This window comes from Prionailurus bengalensis, chromosome E1 (genome assembly GCF_016509475.1).
Source record: "Prionailurus bengalensis isolate Pbe53 chromosome E1, Fcat_Pben_1.1_paternal_pri, whole genome shotgun sequence".
NCBI lineage: Eukaryota > Metazoa > Chordata > Mammalia > Carnivora > Felidae > Prionailurus > Prionailurus bengalensis.
This window is the reverse complement of record NC_057347.1, coordinates 14,091,230-14,112,579: the sequence shown is the minus strand read 5'-3', so window position 1 is coordinate 14,112,579 and position 21,350 is coordinate 14,091,230. Positions and strand designations below refer to the sequence as shown.

At 52.0% G+C, this 21,350-nt stretch overlaps 1 protein-coding gene across 1 annotated transcript; it reads right to left on the bottom strand.

Annotated features, from left to right (window-relative positions):
- Positions 1-514: 514 nt before the first annotated feature.
- CCDC92B (coiled-coil domain containing 92B) lies at positions 515-19,823 on the bottom strand. Its single transcript, XM_043583427.1, has 4 exons — positions 19,572-19,823; positions 11,711-11,863; positions 7,046-7,093; positions 515-4,485 (listed from the first exon to the last, which is right to left on the bottom strand). Exons 2-4 carry the CDS (start codon positions 11,838-11,840, stop codon positions 3,887-3,889), a joined length of 777 nt encoding a protein of 258 aa, XP_043439362.1. The 5' UTR covers positions 11,841-11,863; positions 19,572-19,823; the 3' UTR covers positions 515-3,886.
- Between the last annotated feature and the right edge of the window lie 1,527 nt (positions 19,824-21,350).

Here is a 21,350-nt window from a genome sequence, read left to right as displayed (position 1 = left end):
CTTGTGGGTGCTGGGTGTGCTGAGCTCCCGGAATGCAGTCTCAGGATAACCCTCATTAGTGGAAGATAAGAATAGGGCTCATCTCTGGATGCTGGGCTTCTTGCAGCCGGATCAGATGGGCGTGGGTGTCAGGAAAGGGGAACCAGCGTGGCCAAAGATGCCAGAACCGCAGGACTCTTCCCTGCCAAGACATTGGGCAATTCCAGGCCTGGAGTCCTTCCGGTTTCTCTCTCCCAACGCTAGTCAGAAGCTTCAGATCTAAGGTCTCATTTGTTCATTCGGTTTGGGGTGCCATGGGGAGAGGGACAGGGCTAGCCTGAGCATTGGGACGCCTCAGATGAGTGCCTTATGCCTGTGAGGAATATCCAGTGAGAAGACTCAAAGTCTCAGCTCCCAGACTTCACCTAACCCACAGGCGGCCTCCGAAACCACCATGTCCTCCACATCCTCTCCCACTCCTGCAGGAACAGAGGTCGGGTAGGGCAGAGTGCCCACAGAGAAGAGGTCTGACGTGTGTGTTTTTCAGATATTTTATTAAGAATAAGGCATATGACAGTCACCCCTAAAGCACAGGGCTCTATTTCTGTAGGTGAGTGAATACACTCTGAAAAGCATTGGATTAAAAAGCGCAGCCAACAGAGAATTTAGAGCAGGATCCCTCTGCCCCACCAATGGGGCTCCTGCCAGGTGGTGTGGAAGCCCTGCATGTCCCTATTCAAGGCTGGCACCTCAGGGAGAGGGTGCTTAGAGATCCCCAGCTCTTTGCACTAAGGAGATGCTGTTCCACACCCTCCTGGCCTCCCTCTTCTCCATGGGGAGACCTCTACTCTGCTTCTGGCTTGGGGAAGGGCTACCCCATTTCAGCCCTGGAGTGGTCCCCCAATCTGCAGGCCATTGTGGGTGGGATATGGGGGGCAGGGGTATAGAGTCTCATGTTGCATTGGCCACTTGTCCCTGGCTGGCTTCCAGAACAGGGAGGGGTCCCCACTTGCAGCTCTCCTTCCTGGGTCTATCCATACTTGGTGTGTGGCTGGAACTCCACCTCGAGGCGGGGGCGGGGGGGGGCCCTGAGTGTTCTTGTCAGCATGCCCCTCCCCAATGGGGACTCATGGTGCTGCAGAGAAGAGTGGAGCGGGGAGGAGACACGATCCTTTCCCTTCTAGTCACCCACACATTCCAGGGGCTCATGGGAAGCGGTCTTTCCTTTGGCAGTGTGGGTCCCCCAGGCTAGGAGAGGGAGAGAGCTGGAGGCTAAAGAATTTGGGGCTCCTAGGCCAAGGGCAGGCTACTGACTCCCAGTCCCATTCTGCTGCACGTGGGGCAGGTGGATAGAGGGAAGTCCTCAGTCCGTTATTTCTAGAAGAATGGGGAAGAGGAATTGGTTAAAATTGGAACCCTCCATCTGCCTCAGCCCTCAGCCCCTCCCCCCAGCTTGCTAAGTGGAGGAGGAGGGCTTATTTCCTTTCCCAGACCCTCAACACCTCAGGTGAGAGTCAGCAAGTCAGCCAGCACTCAGAACCTTTCATCTGGGGGATCTCCAAGCACCCCACAAATAATTGTCATTATCTCTGGTTGCTAGAAGAGGGACAGGAATTTGGAGGTGCTGATGGGGTTACTTGGGGAGAGGCAGACAAGCTGCCGGAGGCTCCCTGGGGGAGGGGTGTGGTGGAGGCCCCCTGGCTAGACACCCTGGGTACCCAGGAGGGAAGGGGAAGGGCTATTGCTATAGAGCTGGGGGAGGCCAGGCAGGCATAGCTATGGCTTTTAGTAGGTGGGCGGGGGGGGGGGAGGTGGGGGGGTGGGGGGGGGGGTGGATAAAGTACTTCACCATCTCTGTAGAAGAATCAACATAACAAAGTCACCCTGTTTACCCCAAAAGTGTGATTGTGGAAGCTCAGGATCTAGGTGGGTTGCTCTAGAAAGACACCCTTTCCCTCCTTCCCACAGTCCTTTGGGTCCCTTCAGGAGAGTGCAGCCAAGAGAGGAGAGAGGCCTCCTCACACAGGCACCTCTGAAAGGGAGGCAACGGGACCAGGGGTACAGTGAGTCACACACACTTGAGGGGGGACACGGAGGGCAGAGGCACAACCACGGGGCAGGAGAGAAGGGTAAGAGGCCAGGGCAGGGCAAGGACTCCAGGCCAACACTGTGGCCCAACGGAGACTGAGTGAGAGACAGCACTGTCTGTCCTGTCTGTCCTAAGGGCATCCACACCTTGGGCATCTGCATTCCAGGGGCTGGACGCCCGGATGAGGCCCAGTTATTGCGCAGTCTCAGCAGTCCTGAGTGCAATCAGCTGGGAAAGGACAGCATATTTGTGGGAGCCCAGAGTGTGCTCACTGGTTTTGATTCTTGGGGATTTCCCACTCCCTCCAACATAGTGAAAGAGGACAGGATTGGGGGTTCCCCCTGTTCATCACAGGGACGGTGATGGAAGAAGGGTTCACCACCCCTGGAGACTGGCTCTGCTCAACTCCCAGATCCTGGGTGACACACAGAATGCTCAGCCTCAGTCAGGACAGGATCTGCCAGGACGCGCTACTTGTGACAGAGGTAAGGGCTTCTCCCTGCCCCCCACCCTCCCTCAGCAGCCCCTGGAAGACCTCACAGGCACTTAGGACCATCAGAGGAGGCATGGCATGGGGGAAGGGGCTCTAGGGGGTTGTCTTTCTAGGGGTTGGGCTTGGGGTGGGGGCCACACTAGACCAGAACTGCACTTCCTGCCTTTGGTCAGGAGAGGGGAGCTGGGGGCAAGTAGTTAGGATGTGGGGTGTCTCATTTGCCATTTCACTACTGGCTATCCTAGACAGATGCACCCGGCCACTGTCAGTTCTGGTAGGATCAGGGGCATCCCTAGAGGGGACCAACCTGTGCTCCTACCTTCCCCCCACCCCAGCAAACTCAAACCTCTCTCAACTACATCCACTTCCAAGAACCCGGCCCTTCTTCCCGGCTCTGGGTGCAGCTGGGCAAAATTAGCACCAATAAACAGGACTAGGAAAGCTCCCAAGGCAGCCTTCAGGTTCCCAGCTGCATCCGGAAGGGGACGGCCTTTTGTGCCCTTCCACAGCCGGACGTATGTCCGTATGTCCGTAGGGGACTCAGGAGTGTCCCCCTGGCTTCCCTAGCGCAGCTCCGGGGTCTAAATATTAGATGAGCATCCTGGGAAAGGACTGAACTGGAGACAGCTCTAGACCAGGTTCTGTCACCAAACCCGTTCTGTACTCCTCTCCAAGGGTCTATGGGTGCTACCTTCCAGAAGTTCAAACTTCCATCACGTCACAATTTCCCTACCAGGGGCTCTGGCAGGAAATGCCTCTAAAGTGTTGGGTGCTCACCGGTAAGGACCTATCAGCAGGGTAGGGGTAGGAGAAGCGGCATCAGAGGAAAAAGGTCCAGCCGCTAGCCCCTAGCTCGAGCCTCCCCTCGAAGGAAGGCTTGGCGGGCAGGGCAGCCGTGCGGGGCTGGGGGAGGCCCGACGGGGGAGCTGGGAGGCCTAGGGGTGCTAAGTGCCACTGCGTTCCTTTTGTAGGCCATCCCAGCCTTCCCCCTCCCGTCCAACGATTGTCAGCTTTCCCGGGGCAGGGCGTGACCTCCGCCCCCTCCCCTCCCTGCAACAGGGTGGAGAACTGATCAGCATCCGTACACCAAGCCCTCTCCACAAAAAAGGTGCACTCTCGCAGCCCCGCGGAGGAGCTCCCTCGGGGGAGGACAATACAAAAGGCGGGGGAGGTTGGGCGGGCTAGGGGAGCTGGGGCCGCCTCCGTCCGCTCCCAGGAGGAGCGCCGGCTCCCGCGGCCCCCGGGACGTGCGTGCGCGGCCCGAGCTGCGTCCCTAGCCGGAGGCCGGGCCGGCCTTCCCCACTCCCCACCCCGCAGCCCCGCGCCTATTCCGGCTCCCCGGGCGCGCTGGGCGGGTTGGGCGCGGCCGGCGGGCCGGCTCGGTCCGGGGGCTCCTGGGGAGGCGGCTGGCGCGGGCTGCGGCCGCTGGGCCGCGGGGGCCTCCGGGCGTAGAGGAAGAGCGCGGGATCGGGCATGGGGTCGATGTCGTCCAGGGCGCGGGCCGCGCGGTCCCAGGCGGCCCAGTCCCGGCCCGGGCCCTTGGCGGCGGCCTCGGCGGCGGGCGGCCGGCGGGCCCGCTGTGCGCGCCGGCGGGGCCGGGGCTCGGTGGCGGCGGCGGCGGCGGCGGCGGGGCCCGGGCGCGGAGTCTGCAGTCTCTGGCGCGCCGCGTGCAGCTGACAGGAGAGGTAGGCGGCCGCCTCGGTGTGCTTCTGCAGCTCGGTGCCCAGCACCGTGGCGCGGTGGCTGCGGCGCCGCAGCTCCTCCAGGAAGCGGCGCTCCTCCGTGCGCAGGCTGCAGCGCAGCGCAGACACCAGCGCCTCGCGCTGCGCCACCTCCCGCCGCAGCTCGGCGTTGGCGGCCGCCCGCGCCGCCAGCTGCGACTCCAGTGCGCGGCACTTGCTCTCCAGCTCCCGGGACGCCGCCTCTGGAGAGGGGAGATGGAGAGGAGAGGTGACGGTCTCCGCCTGGCCGACCCTGCACAGCTCACCGAGCCACGTTACAGAGCCCGGCACCTCCCCGACCACCCGTCCGGCCGCGCTCTCCCTCACTCCCACTCGTTGGCTACACAGGCCGGTCGCTTCCTCGGGGCCCTGGCACCTATCCTACCGTCTGGTCTCTCCTCTAATTCTTCAGGTCTCAGCTGAAATGCAAAACCCTCCCCGACCAGTATTCATGCACACCCACAAATATTTGTTGAGCCCTTACTATATGCATTGTGCTACGCACTGGGGATATGGTGGATAATAAAACATTCCTCATGAAGCTTACAGAAAGCATAGTGGGAGAGGTATAGTACATAATCACAAATGCATGTGAGGTTGCATCAGTGACATGTGCCAATGCCACAACTAACTGGATACTGTGACCTTCATGCTTTTCAGCAGAAGAACCACTTAGGCTAGGATGAGTTGGAAGAATGAGCTGGAGTTAAGCAGTGAAGAGGAGAGAGAAGGGTGCTGTGCAGAGGGGAACAACTTGTACAAAAGCCCCATCCGCGGTAGGAGGTAGGAGAGACATGCAAAAGTGAGGGACTGAAAGACTTGGGACCTGGGAATGTGGGTGAGAAAGCGCAATTAGTGTGCCCTGAACCTTGCTGTTTCTTTCATAGGGCATTTGTTACATTTTGTAATTTCTTTTGTGTTACTTCTTTATTGTGTGCCTTTGCCCAAGGCGCTGGGTTTCAACACTGTATATATATAGGAACAACCCAGAGAGCTTTAAAACATAGTTTCCTGGGCCCTAACAAAGACCAATTGAATCAGGATCTCTGGGATTGGACCCGGGAACTGGTACTTCTTCAATGTTCCCAGGTGATTCTAATGTGCCCCCAGAGTTGAGGACCCCTGCCTCCTGGATCCTAATTCTTTCCATTTCAGCCGGCAACATATCCTGGGATTAACACATGTGAGCGATTGTAGAGACATAGATGGCTGAAAGGTGACAAAAGGTAGCCAAAAAGGCGACTCAGGAAAGAATATGAAAACCAGCCAAATGGTAGGAGGACAAAGAAAGGGAGCTGTCCACCCCCCTGAGAGAGAGGACAAAAACCAGGATGCTGGGCAGTTCCTTGAGCTCAGATGACCCCAGAAGCCCTTTCAGAGGAAGGAAACCCTTTCAGAGGTGGGGTGAAGGTTGCTGTTGTCACAGAACTGGTGTTTGGGATGTATGCCTCCTTCCTCCAAGCACTCAAGCATGAAGAGGTTGCCCGTGTTGCCACTTAAAGAAGTAGGTAGAATTCGTTCAAGTCTATAAATGTTTAGAACTTTATGAACAAATACGGAAAGGATTTGTAGGGTTTTCAGTATTTTACTTAAAATTTCCAGCCTTCTCCATACCTAAGTCTTGGTCTCGTATGTAGCCTTTTTTTTTTTTTTTTTTTAGACAGAGAGCGCCCAAAAGGGAGAGGGGCACAGGGAGAGAGAGAATCTCAAGTAGGCTCCATGCTCACTGCAGAGCCCAACATGGGGCTCGGTCCTACAACCCTGGGATCATGGCCTGAGCCAAAATCAAGAGGCGGATGCTCCACACTCAACCAACTGAGCCACCCAGGTGCTCTTGATCTATGAGCAGCACATCAGTATGGCAGGGAGTCCATTCCCAGCTAACTTCCTCTCTGCTAAGAAAGACTACATAGTGATTCATTTTAAATTAAGCATTCACTGAGTCCCTCTCCATGTCTTGCACTTGGAGATGATGGATAACATCCAGTCCCAGTTCTCAGAGATCACATAACTTTGGTGATTAAGATCTCAACAATGGAACCCCTCCCTTAAAAAATAAAGTTTCAATTGTAGCAAAAGAACAACATAAAGTTTACCTTCTTAACCATTTTTAAATGTACAGTTCAGTAGTGTAAACTCACATTGTTGTGAGTTTTGCAAAACTGAAACTTCATCTCCATTGAACACCATCTCCCCCCCCCCCACCTCCATTTTATGGGTGAAGTAACAATCTGTAAACAGATATTTTAGTGGAATTGCTACAATGGGAAGAAGTCACGCTTTTGGAAAATGAAGGATTTGCTGACGCGTTTCTTTTTTCTCCTCATCTAGACAATGTTCCTTGAAGCCATGGACTCCACTGCCATTGTGTTGCATCTCAGCATTCAGCATCTTGGAGGGTGTGGACACTGACTGTAGAGATCAATTATGCAAGGATGGGAAGGATTAGGGAGGTGGGTCACAGAAAGGAATGAGGTTGACCAGGTGGACTTCCAAGATACCATCTCCTTCCTGCCTTCATTTTCCTACTTTGTACAGAGACATGGATACAAGGTATGGTGGCACAGGTTGTTCACTGCACAATGTCACCCAGATGAGTAGGTAGGTGGGGCTGACATCCTTCACTCTGCTGAAGAAGCTGAGGAGTGGCAGTCCCCCGAGTCTGGACTGGGGACAGAGAAGGCTTGGGTCCTACCAAGTGGTGGGGAAAAGGTAACCTGTTGGGCCCCCATGCTATTTCCCCACCAGTCATCCTTCTCTTACCTTGCTGGTGAGATTGGGCCTCTCTCATCTCCAGGTCATGAGTCAGTTCTGGGGGGAAAGAAAATAAAAGGTAGTGGTGTGTGTGTGTGTGTGTGAGAGAGAGAGAGAGAGAGAGCGAGAGCGAGAGAGAGAGAGAGATCAGGGAATCACAGCTCAGTAAAAGTGACAATATTAGCATCCTTAGAAACCATCTAAACCATCTCCCTTACCTATTTTACTGCAGTCCAGTGAGGGGAAGAAGTGAAGACAGGTGCAAGGCACAGCCTAGGCCTGATTGGCCTGATTCTAAGCCCAGAGATCTTGCCAGTGCAAGTGCAGTGGCCTGCGTTTGGAGGTTAGCTCATCCCTGTGGGACTGAGGGGCCTGGGGGGGAGTACTAGCTCCTTCCCAGAGGTAACATAAATTATCTAACATGAGGACAAATCAGAGCCATTCTGGAAGACGCCTGCTGTGCAGGGCACAGCCCCTTTAGTGTTTAGTTGGTGCACGTGCGAAGTGTCTGGGCTGCTTGCAGGCACTGGAGGGGGACTCAGGACAGTGGCTATTTACCAATAGGGCACATGCGTTTCACTATTTTCACAGCCAGTACTGTCGTGCCTGTGTTATTTTCTGAACATCAGTCCAGCTTGTTTTTCAGCCCTGTTTTCCGCCATATTCCACAGGGTAAGAAGAGGGGCTTCAAGGGGGACAGCGCCACCTGGTGACAGAAGTCCTGAATGGCACTTGGCTTTTGCTGAGGGGGCGGGGTCAGTCCGCTAAGGGACCGGTGTAGCAGGTGTAGGAGAGGTTTCCTCCTGGGCTCTCACTGGCAGCCCAGCCACCAAGGGGGGGGGGGGGGGGGGGGAGAGACACACAGCTCCCTGTCTGCCCAGTCCCCATTCCTCACAGCCCAGAATGTTCTGCTCCTCAGTCAGCTGAGTTTGATCATTTTTTCAGCCCCACCCCAGCGCCCTGGACTCCACCAAGGCTCAAAAGCTGGGAAAAGGGCAGGATGGAGCCCAGCAGCAACTGGTGACAGGAAGCACCTGTCCTGGAGCACGTGTGTGTTCCTGCAGGGGTGCAGTCAGATGCCTAAAGGAAGTGTGAAATTGGGAGTGGGATAAGGTAGCACATCTCTGGCATCAATGCCCACAGCACCTACACAGTCTAGTCTTGTGGGGCCCTCACCTGGCTCTTCCCTTGGGAGGCCAACTGTTGCTAGGGCTTTTTGCTGTGACCTGAGTCTGAACCTCCTTCCTGGAGCCCCAGAGAGGACCCTGATGCCTCCACCCTCCAGGGCTTCCTGGAGCCAATTTGGCCCCTCCTGCAAGGCCCTGGAGTAGCTCAAGGGATTTTGGCTCTGCCACTAACTCCCCATGGGGCTGGTTTCACTCTTAACCAGGAAGTTGGGGGAGAGGAGATAGAATCCTAGTTGGGCTCCACTCCCCCATCCATCAAATCTCCCTGCCCATCTTCCCTTTAGAAGGGCATGCAGTGAGGTCAGATACGCTGTGTGACCTTGGGCCAGTGGCAGCACCTCTCTGGGCTTCAGTTTTCTCATCTGTGAAATGGGGACAAAATTGCACCTGCCTCTCAAAGGGCTATTGTTAGGATTAAATTAGAGAAATAGACAGAGGGCCCAACCCAGGGCTGAGTCAGTGCTGAATACATGGGGCAGATCTTGTTATCATCCAGGCTGCCCCACCAACCAGAATATGCCCACCCACCTCTTAGAACCCCTTCATTTTGAGTGCCACCGCTTTTTGGCAGCCTCTTTCTGAAGCCCTGCCCACTTGGTTCCTATACTAGCTCATCCCCTCTCCCATCTGCTTCCCAGCCTCTGAGTCCTTGTTTATTTTTGTATTTTTTAAAGTTTATTTATTATTTATTTAGAGAGAGAGTGTGATCATGAGCGGGGGAGGGGCACAGAGAGAGAGGGAGAGAGAATCCCAAGCAGGCTCCATGCTATCAGCTCAGAGCCTGATCTCACAAACCATAAGATCATGACCTGAACCAAAATCAAGAGTCAGACACTTAACTGACTGAGCTACCCAGGCACCCTCCCTGTTTACATATGTATATGCATGTACATATATACATACATATATGCGTATATATATATACACACATACGTATATATATACATATATGTATATAAGTGTATATGTATAAATTTATTTTTTATTAAAAAAGTTTTTTTAATGTTTACTTATTTTTGAGAGAGAGAGAGAGAGACAAAGCATGAGTGGGGGAGGGGCAGAGAGAGAGGGAGAGACAGAATCTGAAGCAGGCTCCAGGCTGTGAGCTGTCAGCACAGAGCCGGATACAGGGCTTGAACTCACAAACTGTGAGATCATGACCTGAGCCAAAGTTGCACACTTAACCAACTGAGACACCCAGGCGCCCCTTAATTTGTTTTATTTTTAAAACTAGGTTCCATGCTCAATATGGGGCTTGAACTCATGACCCTAAGATTAAGAGTTGTATGCTCTACTGACTGAGCCAACCAGGCATCCATCTAAGTCCCTGTTTAATCCCCTTGAAAAAATTTTTCTTTTTTCTGTTCCTTTCTCCTCTTTCTTTTACCCATTGGAAGAAGGGCCTTATTCAGGTATTTCAGCCCCAGTAGTGGCTGCTTCAGGCCAACCCAGTGTTATTTTTATCTCCTGAATCAATAACCGAGAGGCTGCAGTCCCATAGCAGGCTGAGGAGGGTGGTGGGGGCTGTTCCTGCCTATTACACTTTTTTGGGGTCCTGGCCTGTGTCCTGAGTGGAAGGACCCAGGTCTTCAGAATTCAGGCAAAGCAAAAAGAAATCAGGGCAAGAGCTATAGGGTCTTAGGGTCCACTCATCCTGATTTTCCTTTAATGTTGTTATTGCAATGAGAAAGTGGCATCAGGCAGGAGTGAGTCTGCATGGGCCATCCCTGACCCATGGACTGGCCCCTGATGCCATCCAGGCTTCCGGGGAGATTGCAGGGAGCCTGGCCTAGGAATGTAGTAGCTGAATCTGTATATGGAGCCAAGGACAGCGTGGGGGCCGAGAGTCAGGACGACCAGGCTCTGAAGCCAGAGTGAGAAGCCAGGCAGGTCACTGAGTTTCCCTCTGGAGAATGGGGAGCCTCCCATGAGCAGAGGCTGGGAGGGAGGTAGAAATCTGAGCATCTTGGGGAGAGAGTATGCAGAAAGCTGCAAGAGGCATGCACAGCTGGGAGTCTGCAGCTCTGGGGTCTAATCTTGGCTGTGTCACTGACATATTGTGTGGTGTGCGTGCTCTCTCTCCCTCTCTCTCTCTTTGGGCCTCAGTTTATCTAGTTGTATAAGAAAGAGGTTGGGCTGTTTCAGGTGACCCATTCTATGAGTCATTGCCTCTAACACCTGTACTTGGGGACTCGGCCTGGATGAGCACTTGGGCCAGAGCCTAGCCTCTGAGAGGGCCGGGCAGCTGAAGCCTGAAGTCCAAGAGCAGAGGTCAGGGCTGGCATTTGGCTTCATTATTGGTACCTCCTTCTGTCTTGTTTACAAATCCAGTTGGTTGTCAAGTCCTTCCCTTCACCCTGTCTCCCACTGGTCTTCCCCTTTCTGCCCCTTTCATCTCTCCCCTCGACCACTGCATCAGCCTCATCACTGGTATCCCTGCCTCCCTCCCCCTCCAATTCATACAACTGCCGAGTTTTTTAAAGAGCATGATGCTACTCAGAAACCTTCAGGGGCTCCCCACTACCCAGGAGGACAGGCCAAACTTCTTAGCTGTCCTGATACTTGTCAAGGTCTTCTGTTATCTGGCTCCAGCTGTATTTCTCACCAGCCTTAAGCACAGCTTTATCCAGTCAAATAGAACTTTCCCCGAGCTTTTGATTTCCTACCTTCTGGACTTTGCCATGCTATTTGCTTCATTTGGAATGCTTTCTCCACCCTCATTCCCCCGTAGTGTCTCAGCAGGTCTACATCTCAGCCTCAGGGAGTGGAAATGCTCCCTCCTCTGGGCAGCCTGGGGTGCCTGGTCTCCTTTATCACCCACACCTTAGGCTGAACATGATCCTACCCATGACCTCTCATTGGCCCTCTTCATTTTCTTTTCTTTTTTTTAATTTTATTTATTTTGAGAGAGAGAGAGTGAGAGAGTGTGAGAGCAAGCATGGGGGAGGCGCAGAGAGAGAGAAAGAGGGAGAGAGAGAGGATCCCAAGCAGGCTCCGTGCTGGCAGTGTGGAGCCCGGCACGGAGCTTGAACCCATGAACCGTGAGATCATGACCTGAGCCAAAACCAAGAGTTGGGAGCTCAGCTGACTGAGCCACCCAGGCGCCCCGGGCCTCTTCATTTTCTGTAAGTCTTAATGTTACCCCCCCCCCCCCGCCCTCGCCCCCAACTATCCTGTGTGCGTATCTCCCCAACTAGCTTGAGGGCTTGCAAGGTTTGGGAAGTGCTTGATGAACACTTAGTGGCAAAGGACAGGAATCCCTAAGAATGGCTCCAGGTTTTCTTCTGCTACTGAACCAGAGCCCTTTGCTCTAAAACTCGTGTCTCATCTCCCCAAGACAAGTTTCCTCATCAGAAAAAGGGGTGTGACCCTCACCTGGCAGGTCTGTTGTGAGGTTTAGGGAGGCTCATGGGGGGCACTCCATCAGAGACTGCTGATGGTGATGACTGCTGATGGCCCCCACTGCCCACCATCCCTCCGGCCTCACCTGAGCAGCGTTTCTGCAGCCTCAGGATCTCCAGGTGCAGGTCTCGAAGCAGGGCCATCTGCTCCTTTTTCAGGAAGCTGATGTGGCGTTGCACACTCTGGATCTGATGCTCCAGGGACACGGTATCCATGGCAACCCAGGCCTGGGCCCCACCTGGGGGAAAGACGAGAAGGTAAGCCCACATCTTGTGGGGCCATCTGCCCTGCCCCCCCTCAGATCCCTCATAATGTCCTGCAGTCTGGGCTCCTGTTGGTACCAGGTAGACAATTCTACTGCCGTAGCTCTCTCCCCCGTTTACTCACCAAAGCTTCATGCATGTGTCATCAGGGGAGTATGATTATTCCCATTTAATAGATGAAGAACCAGAGGTCTTCAGGGAACCAGGAACATAAATGGCTTCACTCCCCTGCCTGCATGTAACTTTAGCCTTTCTGTTTCTCAGGGAGGAACACGAATGGAGCAACAAAGTCAATAAAGAGAGACAGAGGCAGGTTCTAGCCTGCTTCTTAACCAGGTGTGTGACTCTGGGCAAGCCCTCTCCCTCTCTGGGCTCTTTGTTTTCTCATGGCTAAAATGAGGGAGTTGTGGAGTGGAAAAACCCATCCCACCAGCATCCCAGCTCACCCACCAGCTGGTAGACCAGCATAATGGTTAGAGCACACCCTCTCCCAGTTCAAATCCATTTTTCTGACTTAAACTTAACCCAGGGCCCTGGGCTCTTCCAGGTCACAGAGGAGGAAGATCTGATGTGTATTTTACTAAGATGAACTCTATGGGCTGAAGTCAGGTGGCAGAGTCCTTTTTTAAAAGAGGAGTTGGATGGGGCTCCGGCTAGCTCAGTGGGTAGGGCATGTGACCCTTAATCTCAGAGTTGTGAGCTCCAGCCCCGCACTGGGTGTGGAGATTACTTAAAAACAAAATCCGGGGCACCTGGGTGCCTCAGCTGGTTAAGCACCAGACTCTTGATATCAGCTGAGGTCATGAGATCGAGCCCCTCTGTTGGGCTCTGTGCTGAGCATGGGGCCTGCTTGGGATTCTCCCTCTCCCTCTCTCTGCCCCTGCCCCACTCACACATATGCTTTCTCTCTCTCTCTCTCTCAAAATAAATGAACATTAAAATTTTTTATTTTATTTATTTTTTATAGATTAAAAAAATGTTTATTCATTTTTTGAGATTGAGAGAGAGAGCACAAGCAGGGGAGGGGCAGAGAGAGAGGGAGACACAGAATCCAAAACAGGCTCCAGGCTCTGAGCTGTCGGCACAGAGCCTGATGCAGGGCTCGAACTTTTAAACTGTGACATCATGACCTAACCTGAAGTTGGACGCTTAACCAACTGAGCCACCCAGGCATCCCTACCAAGTTTTTTCCCTAGTTGAGCCTTCAGATGAGAATGCAGCCAGCCTTAATTTCAGCCTTTTGAGGCTTCGAGCAGAGGACCCAGCTAAAATGTGCCAGACTCCAGATCCTTGGAAACTTGTGAGGTAACAAACTGATACTGTTTTAAGCCACTTAGTTTATGAAAATCTTTAATGCAGCAATAGAAAAGTAATACAGACTCGAAGGAGGGGTAGAAGTTAGAAGAATAAAGAGAAGAACATTTGAGACAGTGGATAGCATTTGTGAAACCCTGAGGTAGGATAATAATGATAGCTTACATTTACTGTGTGCCTATTATGTGCCAAGCCTTATGCTAAGTGCTTCACATGGTCTTTTCGGGGAACAGAGACTTTGTCAATGCCAGTGAGGACTGAAGTGTAAGGTATTAGGGGAGGGCTGCAGGAAGAGAGGTTAGCAAGAGAAGGATCGGGCCATAGTCTTGTAAACTATGCCAAGAATTTTGGATTAATACTGAATGAATTGGGAAGTTATTATTATTATTATTTTTTTAAGTTTTTAAATTTATTCTGAGAGAGGGAGAAAGAGAGAGTGAGAGAGCTGGGGAGGGACAGAGAGAGAATCCCAAGCAGACTCTGCACTGACAGTGCAGAGCTCAATGCAGGGCTCAGTCCCACAAACCATGAGCTCATGACCTGAGCTGAGATCAGGAATCAGATGCTTAACCAACCGGGCCATCCAGGCACCCCTGAATTGGGAAGTTATTAAAGGATTTTAAGCAGAGGAGGGGCATTATATGATTTACATTAAAAAAGTTTTTTAATGTTTTATTTATTTTTGAGAGAGAGAGAGAGAGAGAGAGAGAGAATGAGCAGGGGAGGGGCAGAGAGAGAGAGGGAGACACAGAATCCAAAGCAGGGTCCAGGCTCTGAGCTGTCAGCACAGAGCCCAACACGTGGCTTGAACTGGTGAACTGCAAGATCATGACCTGAGCCGAAGTTGGATGCTTAATCAACTGGACCACCCAGGTACCCCCCTTTAAAAAAATTTTTTTTTGATTTGCATTTTTAAAAGATCGTTCTGGCTGCTATGGGGAGGGCAGATTAGAGGGGGCAGGATGGATGTGGGAGGTCAGCTGGGAGAATGGAGCAGTGGTCAAGGTGAGAGATGATAGAGGCCTGGACCAGATGATGGAGATGAAGACCAAGAGAGGTTCCAGGTGTATTTTGGGGGTAGAATTGGCAGCACATGGGAATGGATTATATTAAGTCATGACGATGGGGAGGGTGAATGTTTGGGATGTCTCCTAGTTTTCCAGTTTGGGCAACTCAGATATGTTTGCTGGATCTTTCTACATTTCCTCACCTTTCACATTAGACCTCTTTCACAATGGACCTCTTCTCTAATCTATAATTTCTCTGTAGGTGATCTTGTCCAATCCCATGGCTGTAACTACCATTTATATGCTGACCCCTAAACTAACGCTCTCCTGTATGCTAGACTGACTGCTTAAGACCACCATTTGGATGTCTAATGGGTCCCTCAAATTTACATGCCCCAATACTGAACTCTTGTGATCTGTCTTAAAAACATGTTCTTGCCCACTGTTCACCATCTTGATAAATGGCACTGATTTTTACCTATTCTCTCAGTTTCTCAGGCCAAGAACTTAGGAGTTATCTTTAATTCCTCTCTTTCTTCATATTCCACAGCCAATCCATCTGCAAATCCAGTTGTCTCCACCTTTGAAAATGTGCATCCTGAATCCAATCGGTTCTCACTATCTCCATTGTTGTCACCCTAGTCCCAGCTCCCACCATCCCTCTGATGTATCACTGTGGTAGCCTGTGACTGGCTTCTCTCTTCCACTCCTGCCTTGTTTCCCATGCAGCAGCTGGAGTTGCTTTAGCAAGTCTGATCACGTCTCCCTGCTCCTCACTCAAAACCCCCCAACGGTTCCCCATCACACTTAATTCCTAGTCCAGAATTCTTACCAGATCCTATACAATTGTCCCTGGCCCTGTTTGCTCTCTTCTACTACTGCTCTTCCATTGCTGGCTCCACCCAAGGCACTCTGGCTTCCGTACTGTTTCCTGAATATGCCACACGCTCTTGCCTCAGGGACTTTGTGTGTGCTGTCCCATTTCCCAGGAATACCCTTCACCCAGATACCCCCATGGCCCATTCCTCCCCTTCATTGAGGACTCTGCTCAAATGTTACTTCCTCAGAGCCCTTCTCTGATTACCTGATTTAACATAGAACCCTCTGTCACTCTCCACTCCCTTAATCTGCATTGTTTTTCTCCCATGAATTTATCACCACATGAGTATATTACATTTTGCTTCTTGCCCATTTCCTCTGCCAGACTGTTGGCAACATAAGAGGAAGGTCTCTGTTTTGTTTCCTCCTGTTCCCTAGTGCCTAGCACAGTATCTGGCAAATAGAATATACTCAGTAAATACTCGTGGAATGTACAAGTGAGTGAATTTGTGGAGCTGGGCAGACTGATGGAGGAGCAGACTTACAGAGGAGATAAGTTGAAGCCTGAGACATGTTAGATTTGACATGTTCAAGAGACCTAAACGGGGAGAAATAGATGTCCAGTAGGCAGTCACATATACTGGTGCATAACCCAGAAGGAACGGAGAAGCTCTGTCTGTGCTGCTGTAAAACTATGTTGGCATGTGTGTGCCTGTGTGTCTGCACATGTCCCTGAGTCTGTGTGTGTGCCTCGAGGAGTGCACGTATGTGCACATGCATGTGGGTGGGGGGGAGTTCTTGCTTCTCTTGCATCTATGTGTCTGGTCTGTGCGCACCTGGAGGACGAAGGCACGTGGGCCTCTGCTTATGATGAAGAGAGAAAATATCTGTTCCCAACTGCTGAAATGTAAGTGTCTATGAAGAGTAAAAGCCTTTTCCACACAGCCCTGGAGACTGGACCCTGGCCATTGTGAGAGGCTGAGCCAACCAGCTGTTTCTGAGCCTTCCCAGAAGGACTTGAGGATTTGTTTCCAACTAGGCAGGCTGCTCTTCTCAGGGCAGAAATTTGGGTCACAAATGATCTTGGCAGATATTCTTTCTTACACATTATTGTTTAGTTTGTTTGGGGGAGAGCGGGAAATGGAGTGGGGAAGGGGAACCACAATACAGATCTCTTATTTGCGGCTGTCACACTTCAGAAGGCCCAAGCCGGGAAAATGTCAGATTTTCCCAGAGAAATGCAGCCCTGGGGGCACCTGGGTGGCTCAGTATGTCAAGCTTTGACTCTCGGTTTTGGCTCGGGTCTCACAGTTCGTGGGTTCTAGCCCTGTGTTGGGGTCCACGCAGGCAGTACGAGGCCTGCTTGGGATTTTCTCCCTGCCCTTCCCCCACTCCCGTTCTCTCAAAAATCAATAAATAAACAGAAAGAAGAAAGAAAGAAAGAAAGAAAGAAAGAAAGAAAGAAAGAAAGAAAGAAGGAAAGTAAGTCCTGGAAACCTCTGGCTTGAGAAGAAGCTTGTGCCTGAGAACTTGGTCCAGGCCAGTGGCAGCAGCTGAAGGGTTAGAGTTACCAGCTTTATCTTCTCCCCACATCCGGCCCAAGATGTCCTACCTCACAGATTAGAGTGAGAAGGGTCCCTTGCCTTTGTCCACTGTCCTGGCCACCTCAGGGTCTGTACTGTTTCCCTGCCCACCTTCTCCTGTGCTCCTAGTTCTTCTTTGTTTTAATTTTCTAGCTTGATGAAAAATGTTCATTTAACATATTGTCTATTTAAAAATAAAAAAGGGGCCTGTAACACAGGGTTCAAGTTTATAGAGGTAATCCCGGGTACTTTTGCCATGCTTCTCAGCTGTCTGCAAGTTACAAGTATTTTTCCCCTTGGGAAGTTGCTGGGAGGATGCTTCTGTGCTCATGTCTCCAACTACAGACAAAATGCCAGGCTCAGGAACCCTCTAACCCAACACAATTCTCACTCTCTAAGGCCTGGGCTCCTGGTCTCTAAAAATGACCTCATCTCCTGCTTGTCTTTTTGAAGCTTCTGGGTACGCACTTTTCTTGCCAGCTATCTGATTCCAACGGACATGGCAAATAGGAAACTATAGTTCTCTCCCCTTTCCCTTGTTATAGTTCTTTGGGTTAGAAGAACCACAGAAAATGCAGAATCATAGCTCTCAGGGCTCCAGGGGCAGTTGGGATCATCCTAATCATTGGTTTGCAAATTTTGCTACATAGAGCCCAGAGTTCCACAGAGGAGTCTCAGAAGTTGTCAAAATGGTTGGAGGCACAAGGCAGAGGTTTTGTTATTTTTACCCCTCATTTATATGATGGACAATTCATTGGAGAAAAGCCTTCTGCTAATCAAAGGTTTGAACATCACTCTTAAAGTCCAGTCTTTTCTTGGGTGGCTAACCACTCCCCCTCCCTCAATCTGCTCAATGTCCCCTGGCCTCTGCTGCCCCATCTCACCCTCAGGCAGACGAAGCGGCTGGGAGAGGAACCAGAACTGAAGACTCTTGCTTTCTGCTTATGTGGACTTTGCATTTTCTGCCACCCCTCACCCCCTGACTGCTTCTCTTGTCCCAGTTTCAATTTCCTTCTTCGTGTTTCTTTTCTCTTCGGGACTGAAAGTACTTATTGAGTCAACAAATATCCTTGTACTGTTCTGAACACTCAATATCCACGTTTTGTTAAAATTCTTTAAGAATGCCTTCTTGGGGCACCTGGGTGGCTCAGTCGGTTAAGTGTCCGACTTTGGCTCAGGTCATGATCTCACGGTCCGTGAGTTCGAGCCCCGTGTCGGGCTCTGTGCTGACAGCTCAGAGCCTGGAGCCTGTTTCAGATTCTGTGTCTCCCTCTCTCTCTGACCCTCCCCCGTTCATGCTCTGTCTCAATAAGTAAACATTAAAAAAAAAAAAAAAGAATGCCTTCTTGTTTCGGGGAGAATATTAAACTCATTTTTGTAATTTTTATAGTCAGGGTAGGTATATTAGACATGGCAAGCATGGTAATAAATGGATAAATAAATTACGTCCTTTATTTTTCTTAGTCTTTATTCCTCTCTACTACCTGGCTCTGAGGCCTCGGGTAGTGGGAGAACAGAAACTCAAGAAGTGTTTCTCAGATATGGAGGCACAGGTAATAATACTTATAATAATCATCACTGCACAGGTAATACTTACATAACAATAATAAATGGCTGGCACTGTTCTTAGCATTTTACATATATTAACTCATATTAACTCATTTATGTTTATAACAACCCTACATTGAAGGTTCTATCAGTATATCCACTCCATAGATGAGGAAACAGAGGCTCAGACAGGTTAAGTACCTTGCTCAATAGACACAACTATAGTTTCTGGCAACTAGGAGCACCCCACTGGGTGCTCACCCTGCATTAAGGTCCTTCAAATCTAAACACAGTCCACATTTGCAGTCTGATCTCCTCTTCTTTGGGATGCTACCTTTTTTGCTCACCCCATATCCATGGATGAACATCCCTCTCCCCTCTCTCTGCCTCCTAAACCTGCCCCATCCTTCAAGGCCCTACTCAAAGGCTACCTTTCTTACTAACCTTTCCTTGACCCTCACCAAGCTGGAATGACTCCCTTCCATTGCTGTGTTTCCCAGGAATCATTCTACCATGTATCACACTTCCCTGCCCCCCCGGCAACCTCCGTGTGAGTGCACAGGGGTGCCTGGCTTCTGCTCTGAGCCATAAAGTTACTGAGGGCAAGACCTTGTCTTTGGGAATCCTTTGCATGGAACAGGTGCACAATGAATGTTGGTAAAACAGGGAGAATGAGTTCAGTGTTATTGGGAATCACCTAGGCAAGTAAGTACATGTATTAGAAAGTAACCCCCCTCCCCCCAAGTCCTTGGCTCTCCTAGGGACTTGAGTTGGGAACAAGAAGTCAGGCTTTGACAAATGTCTGATACTCTGCAAGGTGGGCTCACCCGGCCAGTGGGTGGAGCCATCTTCCCCAGGGGTCTTGTGATCCTCTCCACTCCAGAACCTCTCCTCCTCGGTTACCCCTAGGCTATGGGTTCCCCCTCCACTGAAGGGGAGAGATCTCAGGACACCCAGCCTCAGCAAAGCTGAGTGTCCAGGGACACGGGAGTGGGATGTATGAAGAAACTGGAGCCCCCATCCCCTTCAGTCTGGGTGTTCTGCCTGATTATGCCTCCAATATGACTCCCAGAGAAGGCAGAGGGGGATATGGAGACTAAGGAGGACGGGGAAGAGGGGTACCAGGAAGCACAGGGAAAGGAAGGCATAAAGACGTGTGTGATGGGAGGTGGCAGGAGGTGGCGGTGGCTCGACCTCAGGCCGCTCTGGACTCTTCGCCAGGGCCGGTAAGGACCTGAGTCCGGGTGGTGGAGGACAACTTCTGCCAGCAGCCCGCGGGTCCTGTCCGCCTCCCGCGCGCTGCGGTGCCCAGCCCAGCGCCAGCCCTCCCAGGGGAGCTGGAGCTCCGGCCCCGCTGCTCCCGCCGGTGGCCACCCCCACTGTCCACCCCCCACGCCCACCGGCCTCCTCACCTTCGGGACCTGAGGGAGCGACTGGCCAGCAGGGCCCTGGGTCCGGGCCAGGCTGGGTGGGGGGAGGCGCTCTTCTTCCCCGCGCTAGCTGCGCCTGGGGTTCCGCAGCACCCGCCCGGGCTGCGGCGCCATCAGCTGCTGCGAGGCTGCGGGGCTGTCGGGCCGGGTCTCCGGGGGGTTCCGGGGCGCCGAAGGGGGGTCCGGGGCGGGCTCCAGGCGTAAACACCCAGCAACGTGACCGGAACTGGCGAACGAGCCGTAGGGGGGAGCGGGGGGGCGGGAGAGATAAGGGGGGAGGGGAGGGACCTGGGACTGGCGGGGAGGGGCCGTGGGCGGGGCGGGGGGAGGGGAGGCTGGCGGCGCGCAGTCGGGGGAGGGGAAACCCCAGGAGCCCCGGGAGCCAGGCCTGAGGACCCCGGCGGGCAGCCGAACTCAGGGAGCTGGCTTTGGCTGGGAGCTGGAAGGGAAACCCAGGGAACCCGCCGGCCACTTGGCGAGCAAGGGCGCGGCGGGCGGATCAGCACCGCGGACAGCGCCCAGGCCTGTAGGCCGCGATCCGCTCCGCCCCTCTGCCCACCCACTGGCGTAGGAACCAGGGCTATGCCCACTGGCCCAGGGAAGGGTTGAGGGGGTGACCTGACCAAAGGTCAAGAAACCTATTTTGTGACTAATTGGCAGCGAAGTGAAACCTCTCACTAGCTGTGTGACCTTGGGTGAATCACATCACCTACCTCTCTGGGCCCCAATTGGTAAGACATCTTTTCCTCTGGGAACCTCCCAAGAGCCAAGATAAAATCTTTTATAAACTCTGAAGTCCGGAACATTGGTACTGATACGTTTTCACTGCACAAGGGAGACTTCTGTAGTTGGACTACTTGGCTTCTAATTCTGGCTCTACCAATAGCTTTCTCTTCCCTGGACCTTGGTCTCCTTATTTGTAAAATGGGATATCGATGGTCTATGCAACCCATATGTCTCTGAGTTGTTGTGAGGATGAAATAAATTAACATTTGTAAAGTGCTTAAAACAGTGCTACATGCTCACTAGGCATTCGTATTCATGATGGCAAGGGACCAGGTGGTGTTGTATGAGTGGCAGGGGACTCAGCTCTGGGTAAGTCATTTCCATCCCTGCCTTTAGGGGCCAGAGGAAGGGTCTAAGGGGATTCAGGTTAAAGGGCTGATATGACTTTTCCCACACCATTGCCAACCAAATATTCCATGCCCTGCCTTTTGGGGCCAAATATCCAGAGAAGTCCTCCACTTTTGTCTCCAGAACTGGAAGACTCTGACATGAGGGCTTTGGAGGGGGTTTTGGCAACTCATTGGCCTCAAAGGCACCCTGCCTTCTCTCTATGGATCTCTTTCCTCCCTGCTCTCCAGTCAACTTTTAAGCCTTCACTGGACTTGGGTGTCAATAAATAAAAGTTTTAGCTGCTCCTAGAAGATTCTAACCCTCAAAAAGTTGAAGAAATGGGACACCAGGGTGGCTCAGTCAGTTAAGCATTCAACTTCAACTCAGGTCATGATTTCGCAGTTTGTGAGTTTGAGCCCCGCATTGGGCTCTGTGCGGACAGCTCAGAGCCTGGAACCTGTTTCGGATTCTGTCTCTCTCTCTCTCTCTCTCTCTCTCTCTGCCCAACCCCCCCCACGCTGTCTCTCTCTCTCAAAAATAAATAAACATTAAAAAAAATTTAAAAAGTTGAAGAAATGACTCTCTTTTAGGTCTCTTGGCAAGTAGAGTTCCTATTTTGTTCAAAGGTGTCTCAAATCCCACTCT